Source organism: Leptosomus discolor, chromosome 14, assembly GCF_034619465.1.
Source record: "Leptosomus discolor isolate bLepDis1 chromosome 14, bLepDis1.hap2, whole genome shotgun sequence".
Lineage (NCBI taxonomy): Eukaryota > Metazoa > Chordata > Aves > Leptosomiformes > Leptosomidae > Leptosomus > Leptosomus discolor.
In genome coordinates, this window is record NC_141404.1 from 1833456 (window position 1) to 1847576 (window position 14121).

General features: G+C 58.8%; 1 protein-coding gene across 1 annotated transcript; it reads right to left on the bottom strand.

Moving 5' to 3' along the window:
* Positions 1 to 917: 917 nt before the first annotated feature.
* NPW (neuropeptide W) lies at positions 918 to 3251 on the bottom strand. Its single transcript, XM_086473253.1, has 2 exons — positions 2853 to 3251; positions 918 to 953 (listed from the first exon to the last, which is right to left on the bottom strand). The coding sequence occupies exons 1-2, from the start codon at positions 3249 to 3251 to the stop codon at positions 918 to 920; spliced, it is 435 nt and encodes a 144-aa protein (XP_086329379.1).
* Between the last annotated feature and the right edge of the window lie 10870 nt (positions 3252 to 14121).

Below are 14121 nucleotides of genomic sequence, written 5' to 3' on the forward strand. Positions count from 1 at the left end.
AGATTTCCTGCAAAACCCACCAGCGCTGGCGGGCGAGAGCTCAGCAAGTCACAGGAGCCGGACTCAGGCCCCCAAACCTCCGTTTTCTCTAGAGCCCAGATCCCACCCGCTCCAGCACACCTTCACCGTGCGCTCCTGCCCGGCCCTGAGGCTTCTCCGTGTTTCAGTGGGGAATAACATTTATTTTCATCAGCGGAGACACATATAAAAGTCAGCTCTAAGCAGGCAAATAAACAACTAGAGCAGTGAGGACTCACAGAGCTTTTGTTCAGCCCAGGGCAGGAAAGATTTCTAACTTTGTCATCTTAATTGACACTCAGCCTGGCAGTAGCTCCCTGACGGGCAGTAAAAGAGATTTACTGCAAAGCTGCAGAAAAAAAACTGTGTCAAAGAGTTAAATCATGCCAGAAAAATCTGGGAGTGACCCCGACCGCTGAAGTGCCTGCCCCGTGCGGAGCCGTACCAGGTTTTGCTTTTAAAACAAACCAAAACACAACAGCACAGTGAAGCCAAAGTTTCCTTTGATCAATTCTCATTTTAATGAGGGCAGGTTCCTAGGAAGCAAACAGTGCATGTTTGTATCATATTGCAAACAAGCTAGTGCAGAAATCTAAAAAAAAAAAAAAAATAAACAAAAATAAATACCTTCCCTGTTTATTTCTCCCCAAGTCTATAGCACTTGGCTGACCTGAAAACAAGATGGATTTACCACTGCGTCTGGACAGCGGCCACAAAAAAAAAAAAAAAAAAAAAAAAAAAATCAGATTTTTTGGAATGCAACTGTCTATGTGGTTTCAGAGAGGTCAGAGTACCAGGAGACCCGTCGACGAGACTCTTCCTCGCCAGCTGGGGTGGATGGCTTCCACCTCGGGCAGTCAATGCTCCTCCAGTGCCTCAAGCACCTCTGCCGGGTCCCTTCAGCGGATCAGAGCCATGTCTTCAAGCGGGAGAAGCTGAAAGGAGAAGGGCCAGGTTATTTCAGAGCCTCACCGGAGCGTCCACCCGAGCTCTGCCACCACCTCCCTCCCCACGTGGGACCACATTTCCCCTCCGTACAGCGCTTAAACCAACGCTGCATTCACCATATTCACGAAATAGCCTCCACCGTGGGCTCAGACCCGACCCGCGGTGACCGCAGCCTCCCTTTCTGCCACCGCCCACGCAGATGAACCTCACGCAGGCACCCAAATACCGGGCTTGGACCTGCCTGCGAGGCTCCCGTGGAAACGTGGCTGTGAAATCAGAGGGATGTCCGCAGGTCCAGAGCCCCAACCGCGGTACCCGGGACTGCTCTGCCTGGCATGGGACGGCGCAGACGTAACGCTGGGCTGAGCTGGGCTTTCCCCAAAAGATCCTAATCCCAGATTTCCTCCTAAAAAAAGGGGCAGAAATACAGCTACGTGTTTCAGGGGCTGATCCAACAGCTAAAAGCCTCCCTGGATTTCAGCTGGATGTTGGCGCCAGCTTCGCATGAGAGGAAAGAGATTTAACGGCTGGAAGCAGCCCCGAGCCGGTCCCACGCAGCTTGGCTGAGCCCCCAGCGGGCAGGGAGAGGGGTCCTGTGGAGGGGCCACACCGGGGGCACCTCAGCATCGCCGGGCCCACGGACACCTCTCCCAGCCCTGGCACCTCAGTCCCGCAGGGAGTAGGTTTGTGACGGGCCAAATGGGAGGCACAGAAATCATCCGGCTCCTTTTTCTGCCCCAAAGCCAGCTCCCCCAAACACGTCCCGGGGGGAGGAGGGAACAACCGCCCCCTCCTCCCGGCTGCTCTGCTGGGGGCAACAAACCTTGTGGTTAGAGTTTAAAAATGGGGTGAATCCTCGTCACCTCGTGCAGTCGCGGTCACGGAGCAGTGACGGGGCTGTAACCCCCCCAGGACCTGGGCTGTCCCGTGGGGTCACGGCTCCCCGCTCCCCTCACTCCCCCACGCCCTCCCAGCCCAGCCAGCACTGGGGTGCAGAAGGTGGTGTGGGTGTTGGGGGGTAGCTCCCCACATCTGGGTGATGCCATGGGGCAGCCCAGCTCCCTGCTTGGGGCACCCCAAACCCCCAGTGCCTGTGGGATGGGAGAGCGCAGCAAGGCTCTGGTCACCCCCAGTCACCTGGTGAACCCCCCCCCCCCAAGGCTCCATGCACACCTAGTTATCTGCTGAAGCCCCCCCCAAGGCTCCATGAGCCCCCAGTTACCTTGTGAACCCCCCCCGAGGCTCTGTGCACCCCCTGTTACCTTGTGACACCCCCCCAAGGCTCCGTGCACCCCCAGTTACCTGGTGAAACGCCCCCCCAAGGCTCCGTGCACCCCTGTTACCTGGTGAAGCCCCCCCCAAGGCTCTGTGCACCCCCAGTTAACTGGTGAACCACCCCCAAGGCTCTGTGCACACCTCATTACCTTGTGACACCCCCCCCAAGGCTCCGTGCACCCCCAGTTACCTGGTGAAACGCCCCCCCAAGGCTCCGTGCACCCCCCATTACCTGGCGAACCCCCCCCAAGGCTCCCTGCACCCCCAGTTATCTTGTGACACCCCCCCCCAGACTCCATACACCTCCTGTTACCTGGTGAAACGCCCCCCCAAGTCTCCGTGCGCCCCCCCGTTACCTGGTGAAAGCCCCCCTCCAGGCTCCATGCACCCCTCGTTACCTGCTGAACCCCCCCCCCCCAGCACCCCAGGCTGCCGCAGAGAGCCCGCAGCAAGACCCTCGCACCCCAGGCACGGGTGACACCCCTCAAGCACCCCGGACACCCCCCTCCCCGGCGACACTCCCGGGCTCCACCGCCCCCCCCCCCCCCCCCCCCCCCCGCCCCCTTCGCCCGCCCGTCGGGGCCCCGGGGCGGCGGCGGGGCCGGGGTTACCTGCGCTCCGCGGGGGCCGGGCGGGGGCCGGGCGGGGGCCGGGCGGGGGCCGCCCCAGCCCCAGCCCCGCCGGAGCAGCCGCTGCAGGAGGCGGCCGGGCCCCGGCGGCGGCGGCGGCGGCGGCGGCGGCGGTTGCGGGGTGTCCCCGGCGGGGCGGCCCGGGGGCGGCGGGGGGGCGGCGGGCGCGGCCGCCCCGGGGCGGCGGGGGGGCTCGGCCGGCAGCTCCCGGCGCCAGAGGTAGGGGGAGCGGCGGACCCCCATGAGCAGCCCCGAAGCGCGCCCCACCGTGTGGTACCGGGGGCTGGCGACGTGCTTGTACCAGGCGCCCACCGGCAGCATCAGCCCCAGCAGCACCAGGGCCCCCCAGGCGCCCCCCGACGACAGCCGCCCCCTCCCCATCGCGCCGGGCTGCGGGCAGGGGCTGCACCCCGGCCCCGGGGCGCCCCAGCCAAGGCTGCCCCCCGCGCCCGCGCCCCGCCGGTTTATAGCGCCGACGGGAGGGCCCCCCCCCCCCCCCCCCGCCCCCCGCGGCTCCGCCCCGGCAGCCCCCCGGCAGCCCCGCTGCCAGCCCCGGCCCCCTGCACCTCCCACCTGCCGCCTCCAGCCCCGGCACCCCCCCCGCCCTCCCTCTGCAACACCCACCCACCACCACCACCCCCCTCCCCGGGACGCCGGCATCCTCCCCAGGGTCCCGAGCATCCCTGAGCAGCCCGCTGCAGCCCCGGGCATCCTCCTTCCCGCCCCGAGCATCTCCTCTGCAGCCCTGAGCACCCTCCTTCCCACCCTGAGCATCTCCCTGAGCACCCTGAGCATCTCCCTGCAGCCCTGAGCACCCTCCTTCCCGCCCTGAGCATCCTCCTTCCCACCCTGAGCATCCTCCTTCCAACCCTGAGCACCCTCCTTCCCGCCCTGAGCATCCTCCTTCCCGCCCTGAGCATCCTCCTTCCCAACCTGAGCATCCTCCTTCCAACCCTGAGCACCCTCCTTCCCACCCTGAGCATCTCCCTGCACCCCTGAGCATCCTCCTTCCCACCCTGAGCACCCTCCTTCCCACCCTGAGCATCCTTCTTCCCACCCTGAGCATCTCCCTGCAGCCCTGAGCATCCTTCTTCCCACCCTGAACATCTCCCTTCCCACCCTGAGCATCTCCCTGCACCCCTGAGCATCCTCCTTCCCACCCTGAGCACCCTCCTTCCCACCCCGAGCGTCTCCCTGCAGCCCTGAGCATCCTCCTTCCCACCCTGAGCATCCTGCTTCCCACCTGAGCATCTCCCTGCAGCCCTGAGCATCCTCCTTCCCACCCTGAGCATCCTCCTTCCCACCCTAAGCATCTCCCTGCAGCCCTGAGCATCCTCCTTCCCACCTGAGCATCTCCCTGCAGCCCTGAGCACCCTCCTTCCCACCCTGAGCATCCTCCTTCCCACCCTGAGCATCTCCCTGCAGCCCTGAGCATCCTCCTTCCCACCCTGAGCATCTCCCTGCAGCCCTGAGCATCCTCCTTCCCACCCTTAGAATCTTCCTTGCAACCCTGAGCATCCTCCTCACGGCCCAAGCAACCCCCCTGGGGTCCCCTTTGCAGCCCCGAGTACCCTCCCCACGGCCCTAAGCATCTCCCCTGCAGCTCCACAAACCTCCCCGCTGCCCAGCATCCTCGCCAGCCCCTCAGAACCTGCTCAACCGCAGCAGGATTTACTGCTGGAGGAAGAGATGTTACAAACCGACTGCAAGCGAGGACCCTCAGAGGGTCCTGCACCCCTCCTCCTTCAGGTCTGACCCCCCCAGCCTCACTGCCTGGAGAGGGACCAACTGCAAGGCACAGGAATACGCCCTGGAGGAACATAAGGAAGAGCAAATTGCAGCGATTTTCAGCAAAATTCATCCCGAGTGGGGTATGAGGTGGCGGTGGGCGACGCAGATTGAAGTCCTGCTTTGGTTACCTGAGACGCCGCCGCTGCTGGGGGGCGCAGAGGGCCCACACGTGTCCCAGGGAGCACGGCCTCCTGCTCGCCCCGCTCCCCTCCGCCTCCGCGCCGCCCACGAGACCCGGCTTTCGCTCTCATCTCGCTCAGCTCAAACCAACATCCCACCCGTGGTTCGGGCGTCCTAGCGCCCATGAACGGGCCTGGGTGCAGGGCAAAGTCGCGACTGCTTGAGAGGTGCGAAGCCACGGGAAGGGACGGAGACACCGAACCCGTGCGGGGGGCCCGGAGGGCGCAGCTCAGGCCCCCACGAGTGCTACCCCATTCCCATGGGACGCCTGCCAACTTGTCCTCCTCTCCCTGAAGCCGACTGCCTCCACGACCCAGAGAAATTACAGGACTCGGTATCTCCAGCCCCTTCCAACCCTCCTCTGGAGCCACTTATCAACGAACGGGAGGGTTAGGGATGCAGTCACACCACCCCGCTGCCTCCTCCTGGGAGCCACTGTATGTTGCCTGGGCTGAAATCTTGTGACCACACGATGTTTTGGCCGTCGATGCTCTGGAGGGGTGCGAGGAGCCGGTTGTTCTGCTCCCCACTGGGATTCGGGGGCCTGCAGCGGGCTGGAGCCAGCAGCCGCTTTGCGCTCCCTCCCGCAGCGAAGTGCTCAAGCCCGTTTGACGTGGGTTTGACAGGCTGCCCCCCCCCTCCTCTTTGCAACTCGGTTCTTCTTACGTAGGATATTACCGTGAATTTTGATATTCCAGTCAGGGGACTTTTCCCCCCAGATTCCTTCATAAAACCAAACAGGTCAAATTTATCCTCATCAGGGAGCAATTCCAGTTCCTCCTGTTCATTAACCAAGTTCTCGGCTTTATAGACTGAACTATGACTAAATAATTTCTTTTTTTTTTCAGGCCACACAATAACTTGACTAATTTTCCCAGCATCTTGCATGCTCCCCCGTGCCCCTTTCTCCTTGTCGGTATTATTTTAACGCGCTCCCAAGGAATGTGGCCAACCTGCTTCCCGCCACCGGACCCCCCAGCTCTTCACCAGCCCCCATCCAGCCCCCACCTCCTCGTGCCCAGCAAGGACGAGTTCCCAGCAGCGAAGCTTTCTGCATCTGCCCAGCCGGCCCACGGCAGCGTTTTGTGACCCTCTGCTCCGGCGTGGGGATGGGTTGGCACGTTCAAGGAGGAGCCAGACCCAAGCTGGGGACCCCTCGGCGGGCGGGAGGAGGTTCTCGGCCAAGCGACCACCTCCTCCTGTGGGAACGAGCCCCTCGGCCGGGGAGAGCGGGGCTGGGGGGAGGAGGAGGAGGAGGGAAAGCACAAAGCAGCAGTAAGACGTGAGGAGGTGTAAGACGGTCGGAGCAGAGCCTCACGGTTTTCTTCTGCTGGGAAAGCTGGGAGAGGGTGAAATTCCCGGCCGGTGAGATGGGGATCCTGGCCTTTCCCCAAGCGCAGTGCTGGAAGTTACGTCTGTGCAGAGCACGGCTCGTCCAACCCACCCACGGCCCAACTTCTTGGAAGCCCCCAGGTTTACAGGAAGGACGAGGCCGGGCTCCCGTCTCCCACCGAGCGGGTCGCTGACGGGTGGGCTATTTTTGTCACCCTTTGAGTGCTCTGGACGTGCCGAGCGGCCCTCACCGCTTTCGGGTTTTAATAGAGCCATTAACGAATGGCACCGGTACAGCACCAGGCAACCCCATCGCGGCCCTCCCCGCCCACCGCACCCCAGCCCGCAACGGGACGCACGCTGCCAGGTTCATTTCACTCCACAAAAAGCCATCGCGGCTCCTTCTCCCCGCCGAGAGCCGGGTTCGGAACGTCCTGCCGCGCGGCCCGGAGAAGGCAGAGGCTCGTCCCTGCCTCTGCCCCCCTTCCCCAGCCAACAGGCGCCGTTCGCAGCTTCTGCCTCGCTGCAGCGATGCATCAGCGCGGGCCCAACCTTCCCACTTCGGAGTGGAAGATTTTCTCATTCCTAGAGATCTGCCTCAAGTGTCTTTTATGGGTATTTTTGGCATAACTGGAATAACTTGTCACGCTGATAAACTCTCCGGGAACTGAACTGAACTCTCCTCCCGGTGCACTGAACGGTTCCTGCTCGCAGCCAGCCTGTTGTGTCTGCAAGGCACTTTGACATGCTGCAGGCTGATGCAGCAAGGCTCCGGATCTCGAGCAGAGTGCACGTTTCCTCTCCCAAGGATTTTTAAATAGCTTTTGAACGAGACAGCTGACAAGCAATCTGTCTTCTATTCATACTCTAAGTAACTAAAATATAATTTTAGGATTCCTGTTCCCCTGGCAGAAGCCAATGCTCCCGCAGACGCCATAGCACATCAGCGCCTGCGTCGCGCCGTGCTGCTCCGAGGTGGTCTTCATGCCAGGAACACCCCCAGAGGAACAAAATCCTCGTTCTTCTTGGTGGGTAAAAAGCTTTTGAACAAATCCCGGCCCCTGTGGGATTCCTACAGACTCCCATGAGATCAAGATTTCGGCCTTTTGGGTCACTTCTATAAGCTGCAGGTGCTGGGGTTCACCCGAGCGGGGTCCAGCTGATCTCACGCCCCTTTGAAAACCCCGCTTTTATGTTTTCCCTTCAGCTCCAGCACCTCATTTACCAACCACAGGGACACCGAGCCGAGACTTTGCTCAGCTACCCCAGCGCTCGGACGAACCCTCGATGACGTTGTTCCACAGTGGTCGAGGTGAGGGCTAGCGGGACCTAACCATATGGCTCTGCTGCTGAAAGGATTGAAGGTCTTTTTCGTTTATTTTGGAGCAAAATTAACCTTTCTGTAAGAGGAAGACTCCGCTGTTGGGAGGCTCCTGGCTCCCGGTCGCCAAGGAGGCAGCTGCAGCCGCTGCAGCTCCCCGTCCCCCTGGATGCTCGGGCTCTCCAGGATACACCCCCCTCTCCTCCGCTGGACCAGCCATCTCCACCACGGCTCTAAGCTGAGATACCAGAGCACGAACCGGGGTTTCAGTCTGCAGCACTGCCCGGCTGGGGGGCGGGAGGGGTGAGCAGCCAGAGGCATCACGTCCCAAACCCCTGCAATAAACCCAGGCGAGCTCTCTTGTCAGAGCCCTGACTCTACCCCATTTAATGCCTGTTGTGCTCTCGCCTCCCACCACACGCATTAACCGCACCCGTTCGGGATTTGTGGCTTTTGAGAATGATCTAAATGAATTTCATGTCCCAGAAAGAGGCACTTGAAAAATAAACCGGTGTGGTGTCATGATAGCATTTTCCACATTTTTATTATAATGACTCTGGTGTTTATTGGAAGGTTAGCGACTCAGCCGAGCGTGAAAACAAAGCAATTGAGGAGGCCAGCCCCGCGGCGGGGTCTCTGCACGCTGGGTCGTTAGGGCTCGTTCTATACCCGACACTTTGGGGCCATTTGGTCTCTACAGCATCTCCCTGTGGGAGTATGAGAGGATGGAGGCAACATCCTTTCGGAGGAGGAGCCTCGGGCACTCGGGTGCAGAGCCTGCCCTCCTCCTCCGGCTGGGCAGCCTCTGCAAACTCACCCCGCCGCTGTTAACTGGGACCGTCCTGGTTTTCAGGTAGGGAAACTGAGGCCCGGAGTGTCCCAGTGAGCTCCCAAAGAGCACACCAGAAAACGGCAGGTCTGGCCAAGCCACGGAGCCTCCTGCTCCGAGGTCCTTTCCCTGGGGACTCTGCCTGGCTCTGCCTTCCCGCGCAGGGCGCAGGTTTGCCTCCGAGAGGCGCAGCCAAAAGGCGAAAGAGGCTTCAGCGCCGTGAAACCGGCTGGAGGCACAAACCCGGGAGAGGAGCTGAAGTCAGAGGCTGCAGCAGGGATGAGTTTTGCTGCCCGTCCCCTGCCAGGCAGCGCCACGCTCAGCCCGAGCTGCTGCAAAGCCCGGGGCTGCTGCCGGCGGTTGTCTGCAGCATCCGAGCGACCTGGTCCCGAAGATCCCATCGGAAAAGGTGAATGGGATAAACCCCCTGCCCAGGAGGCCAGCGGTCGGGGTCCCCGCCGCTCCGTCTCCGCCCGCCCGCCGAATTTCTGCGGTTCACCCTTCACCTCCTTTCCCAGAGTCACATCCCTGCTGCCTCTTGCGCTACTTCAAGCCAGGAGCCAGCGAAGACTTAACGGCAAGAAAAAACCCATTCCCACACGCGTGGCTCAGCAAAGCCTGACGCTTCCCAACAACCCCCCAGCCCACCGCTGAGCTCTCCCGGTGAATCAGAAGGAGTGTGTTTTGCTCAGGAGCGCGGATGAGGCACTTAGTGAGCGGGACCCGAGCAGGCTCGGTCCCTCGGGCACCGCCGTGACAGCCCCCCAGGCAGAGCGTCCCAGGAATAACAACCTTCGCCACTTTCTTGCCTCTCGAGTGGGTCCTCGTGTAACAAATTCAGATCATGGAGCGATTCCTTTCACCAGTGATTCAGAACACGCTGATTAAATGCTATTTCTTTGTTCCTCTGAAATAAAGGAGCTGGAGCTGACACAAACAAATCACGATCTCAAACTGTGAGGCAAGACACACCTTGGCACCACGATACAGCTGCCGCGTAGTTTGGCGGCTCTGAAGAGAAAGAGGCACCAGTAAGTGGTGTTCCCTAATTTTGCATTCCTTGTTATTAAAGTGCACTAAATTAACTATTTTACTCCTAAGAAACGACTAACTCCTCACTATTTTTAGACTCCTGTACTATTTTAAGAGAGATTTTTTCCAGGGTCCAGTCACATGGAAGCTACACAGCAAGCAGCGAAGTCTCCAAAGGATAATAAACTATCTCAAATTACTTTGCTAATGGAACAGAGAGTACTGTAAATGTCACACACGGTATAACAAGAGCGGTAGAAACCTTTACATGAAACAATGGATCCATTAGCACCGAGTTAAAAAAAAACCCACCCCAGACTCGCAATACTTTCGCATAGTCTCACGGAGCTCGCTGCTCCAGGCCAAACGAACGTGTTTGTTCGCTCGGATTCTGCAGCTGAGCCCACAGCCCCGGCGCCCAGCTCGTTCAGCACACGCGCTCTCAAGGCGTCGATCGCCGAGGATGTCAAAGCCTTTCGCAGACGACAATTTAGCCCCATCTCACCCCGCCGAGTCAGTGGGATGATTTCTGCTGAAAACTGAGGGACGGAGAAGGGAATAACCGAATCACCGGTTGGAGACCAAGACTGAACCGAGGGGCAGGCCCTGGTCCTCTGCACCGCCCACCAGGCTCCCCCGACGGGTCCCTGCCCATCCAAGCTTAACGGAGCCGTCCATCACCTCACAAGCTACAGGCGCGATCCCGCGCTCCGTCCGTGGCTCATCCGCTTGAGACCCTGACTCTGCTGGGGCTCCCTGGGTGAGAGGATGAAGTGCCAGAGCCCGCCGCATCGCCCATCCGCCCAGCCCCGCGTTTGGCCTGTTTTGCCTCTCCGACAGCTGTTGGCAGAACATTAAGAGAGTCTCTCAACATCTCGAGGGCCGAAGCAATGTCATCACAGAGTGATTTGGACACGACATAACGCCACCCGAGGGTCACGAGGATGTGGGGCAGGGCAGCGTTGCCTTAGGAAAGCAGCAAGGAAGCAGCCAAGGCAAAAATCTGAAACGCAGGTGAAAGAGCAGGGGGAAAAAAGATGCCGTCAGATGGCTGCCTCTAACGCCAGCTGATTTCTCAGCTCCCTCCAGCCCGTGATTCAGTCTTTCTCCTGGAAGTAATTTACAACGACGAAAGCGAGCTAATACCCAGGTGTGCGAAGTGCAGAGTATATTTGGCTCCGATCTGAAGCATCTTTACTGTAAGGAGGGAGAGTTGTGAGATGAATCTTTCCTTTGACAGCTCTGAGATCTCTTAACCAAACCCCACACAAGCCCGAAGTGCTCTCCTGCTTTCTTGAAATTTAATTAGGTGAGGCTGCATCGTACACACAATTATGTAAGTGTGGGATAATTGGAGTAGAGGGCTCTAAGGCATGTAGGTGAGAAAAAAAATGTGTCTTTGAGCAAATCTGCACAGGTGGCACGTGTTTTCCTTGGCACAAACACTTCGCCGGAATAAGAGCTGTATTTGTCAAACCCTCTGAGATGTCAGAAAGGAGGCGCATCCCTGGGCCAGAACTACAACTAAACGTGCCACAACCGCGTCGCAAGAAGCGGCCACAAGAAGCCCGACACCCCGCGCTGACCGCAGGCAGCTCTTCGCGCGGTCCCTGCCGGTGGGAGACTGACACCCCCTCCCCGAAATCCAGCAGCACACCAAAAATCCCAAACCAATCTGTTTAGAGCAGAGCGGTCAGGCTGGCAGGGCACCGAGCGGGGAGCCGTGCCCGGCTCCCTCTGACGTGCCCCAGCGCCAGCTCTCCTCCCCCGCCCCAAACACGGGGCACCAGCACCGAGGGAGCTCTCGCTGCCGAGCCGCTTCGCTTCTGCCCGTTGACGTGAGCTCCCGCCGTGGCGTCTGCAAACGGAGCTCTCTCGAGGTCCTCGTCCTGCTCTGGGAACGTGCACGTGGGCGCTTCACGCCGAAAGCCTCACGCTGCTGCTTTCCCCCGCTGCTCCCCCGAATCCCCACCCAGGTGCTGGGTTTTCTGCGCTCACCCTCCGACAAGCTGTTGCTGAAGAAAAACTCTTATCGCCAGGCTATGCCCGAAAACACAGCTCTGCTTCCCAGCGTGTGCCTCTCTTCAGACTCTGAGGATCCTGCCCTGCCCTGTGCATCCTCCTCCTAAGGAATCGCGACTTTTCGGAAAAGCTTGTGTCACCAGATGACGTCGTTTCACAAATAAAGCTCTCGGAGGAAACTTCCCCTCCTCCCATCTGAAGTTGTCAAGTGGCTGTTGACAAGCCAAAGGACTGTGGTACGTGCACACCTCGCTACAACCGAACTTTTACACAGAAAACCATGTTTTAGTCAAAAAAACCCAAGGTGAGTAACGAATGTGATCCGTAAGCACAGATTGGGATGTTTCTTCAGTACAGGAAAACAACAGCCCGCCTTCCTCAGTCCCACAGGTAGGGCGGGCGGTGTGTTTGCTCCAAAACCTCGCAGGGTGAACCCCCCGACCCTGCTGACCCCCCGTGCAGCCTGAAGTGGCACCAACTGCTTTGGCTGCACACAGCAGCAGAGCAGCAGGGGGGGCTCGGAGGAAGGCGGCGTGTCTGGGCCAAACCACGCTGACCTCAGGGCAACCTAAAAGGCCGTTTTCAGCCTTAAACTCTGAGCCGTGAACTCTGGTCCCTGAAGACTGTGGATGGTCAGGGCTGTGGATGTAAACCTGCCGCCAGGGGAGGGACCCGTGTGAAGCCACTGCGAAGAAGATGCCGCCCGAGACTCTCTAAAAAAACCCAGAAGCCCTGAGAAAATTACCACTTTTAACAAAAACTTTGTCAAACGAAAGGAAATTTCACTATTACGCACTAAGAATCTTGGCTGCAGATGAACCGCATCCGTGTCAAGCTGTGAATACGAAATTAATCTGAGGCGCAACCTTTCGCTCTGCACTTCGACGATATTTTAGTGCCAAACTATAAATATTTGATCTGTTGCTCTTCTGAGCAAAACGGATTTGTTGGGCTCATCTGCAGAGTTATCAATTATGCCAAAGTATGTTTATTGCTGATTAAATGGCCTTTTTCTTCCGATGTTATTACGTGATAATTTAGCGAGTAAACGTGGAAATCGGCTATCCCTAGCACCCACGTTAACCCTTTATCTTGGGAAGAAAACATTTCCTGCCCGACAACACCTAGAACTAAGCACCAACCAAGATATCTACAATCCACGCTGGAGCCTAGTTAATTATATATGATTATATTTATGTTTTGGGGTCAGAGATCCAGCTTCCATTAGCACCACTAAATAAAACAGCACCCTTAAGTCATCAGCAAAGAATGATTCAATCCGTTGGAAGGGCATGATAAAAACCTCTTTGCGCCGCGAAATAACCGAACCGAAGCCCGTGACTCACATCCAGCGGCGGCAGCAAGATTTTTCGGGACGATGAGGAGCTGAAGACGCCCTTTGGTGAACAGTTTGACTATCGGCTCTTCGGCAAGTCTTTGTGCTGCTGGCCGAAGGTGCGGGGGCGCCGAGGGAGCGGGAGGGTCTTGGGCGCTGACCCCCAGATGGCACGGAGGGGGTTTGGGGCGTTTCACCCCCGCGGAAAGAGCTGGCAGAGCGCTGGAAAAGCCGTGCCACGGGCAGCGCTGCGGTGCGCAGGACGGGACAGGATGGGACCCGCCAGCCGGCGGAGCGAGGACCCGAGGCGGGAGCTACGGCGAGGCCACCTCTGCCGAGCGGCGTGCCAGGAGCCGGGGGGCTGGGGTGGTTTGGGGCGTCGCGCGGTGGGTGGCGGGTAGAGGGCAGGGCTGGCTCTGGCCTCCCGCCTGCGCTGGGCACCTCACGCGTTCCTCGTTCCTGGATCTCGTTGAGGAGCGAGGACTCGGTGAGGGCGTCAAGTCGGACCGGGCTGAGCTTTCGCCGCCGGTGGAGGGACACGGAACCTTCGGCTGTTTCCCCCTTCACACCCCGAGGAGAGCGAACACCAGCCCCGCAGCAGTCCCCCGGCGGACAGGCTGCCAGCGGCGCTGCCGGCCTGCGGCACCCTGGGCAAGAGCCAGCGCTCCCTTTCACCGGGAGCACCGCACCCGCCGGGCAAAGGCGCCGGCACACGAGCAGGTCCTCGGCGCGGGCAGCGGTGCCCCCGGCCAGCTCCTGCCTGCACCCCCCGAACTTGAGCAGCACAAACTCCGCTGCTGCCCGGCTGCTTTGTCACCGTGTTCGTCGGGATGAGTAATGTCCCTTTTCAGCCTAATTACGCAGGTGTATTTATTACCCTCCGCCTGGCCGCGGCGCTGGGGTACCTGCGTAATTTCACAGACGAGTGACACTCAAGACAGCACATTACTGGCAGCGGCCTCCATCTCATTTCATGCTAATTGCTCTCCAAAATTGTGTGATGCAGTTTGGACACAAAAACATTTTCAACAGTATCATTAATCCGGTGGAGGGGGGGAACATTTCCTGAAGTAATGACAGCCAACATCCTCAGTCATTCCTAATTGTTTAATACAGCTCCACCCAAACGCACTTTAATGTTGATTACCAGAAAGACAGGTATTATCTACTCCACTTTGAAGTGTGATAAATGGGTCTCTTGGGGAGAAAGTAAGTATTACCTGTTGTAGCCAATGATCCAAAACATTGAGATACTTCATTTACCTGTTTTCCAAAATACTTATCAAACCTATTACCTAATTTATTTTACGGCACAGATGTTGTCAAACGCTGCTGGTGTTGGACTAGGTAACATCACGGTACATTTTAACGAACTCGCTATGTTTTATGTGTTTCTTTGTCCTAAAAT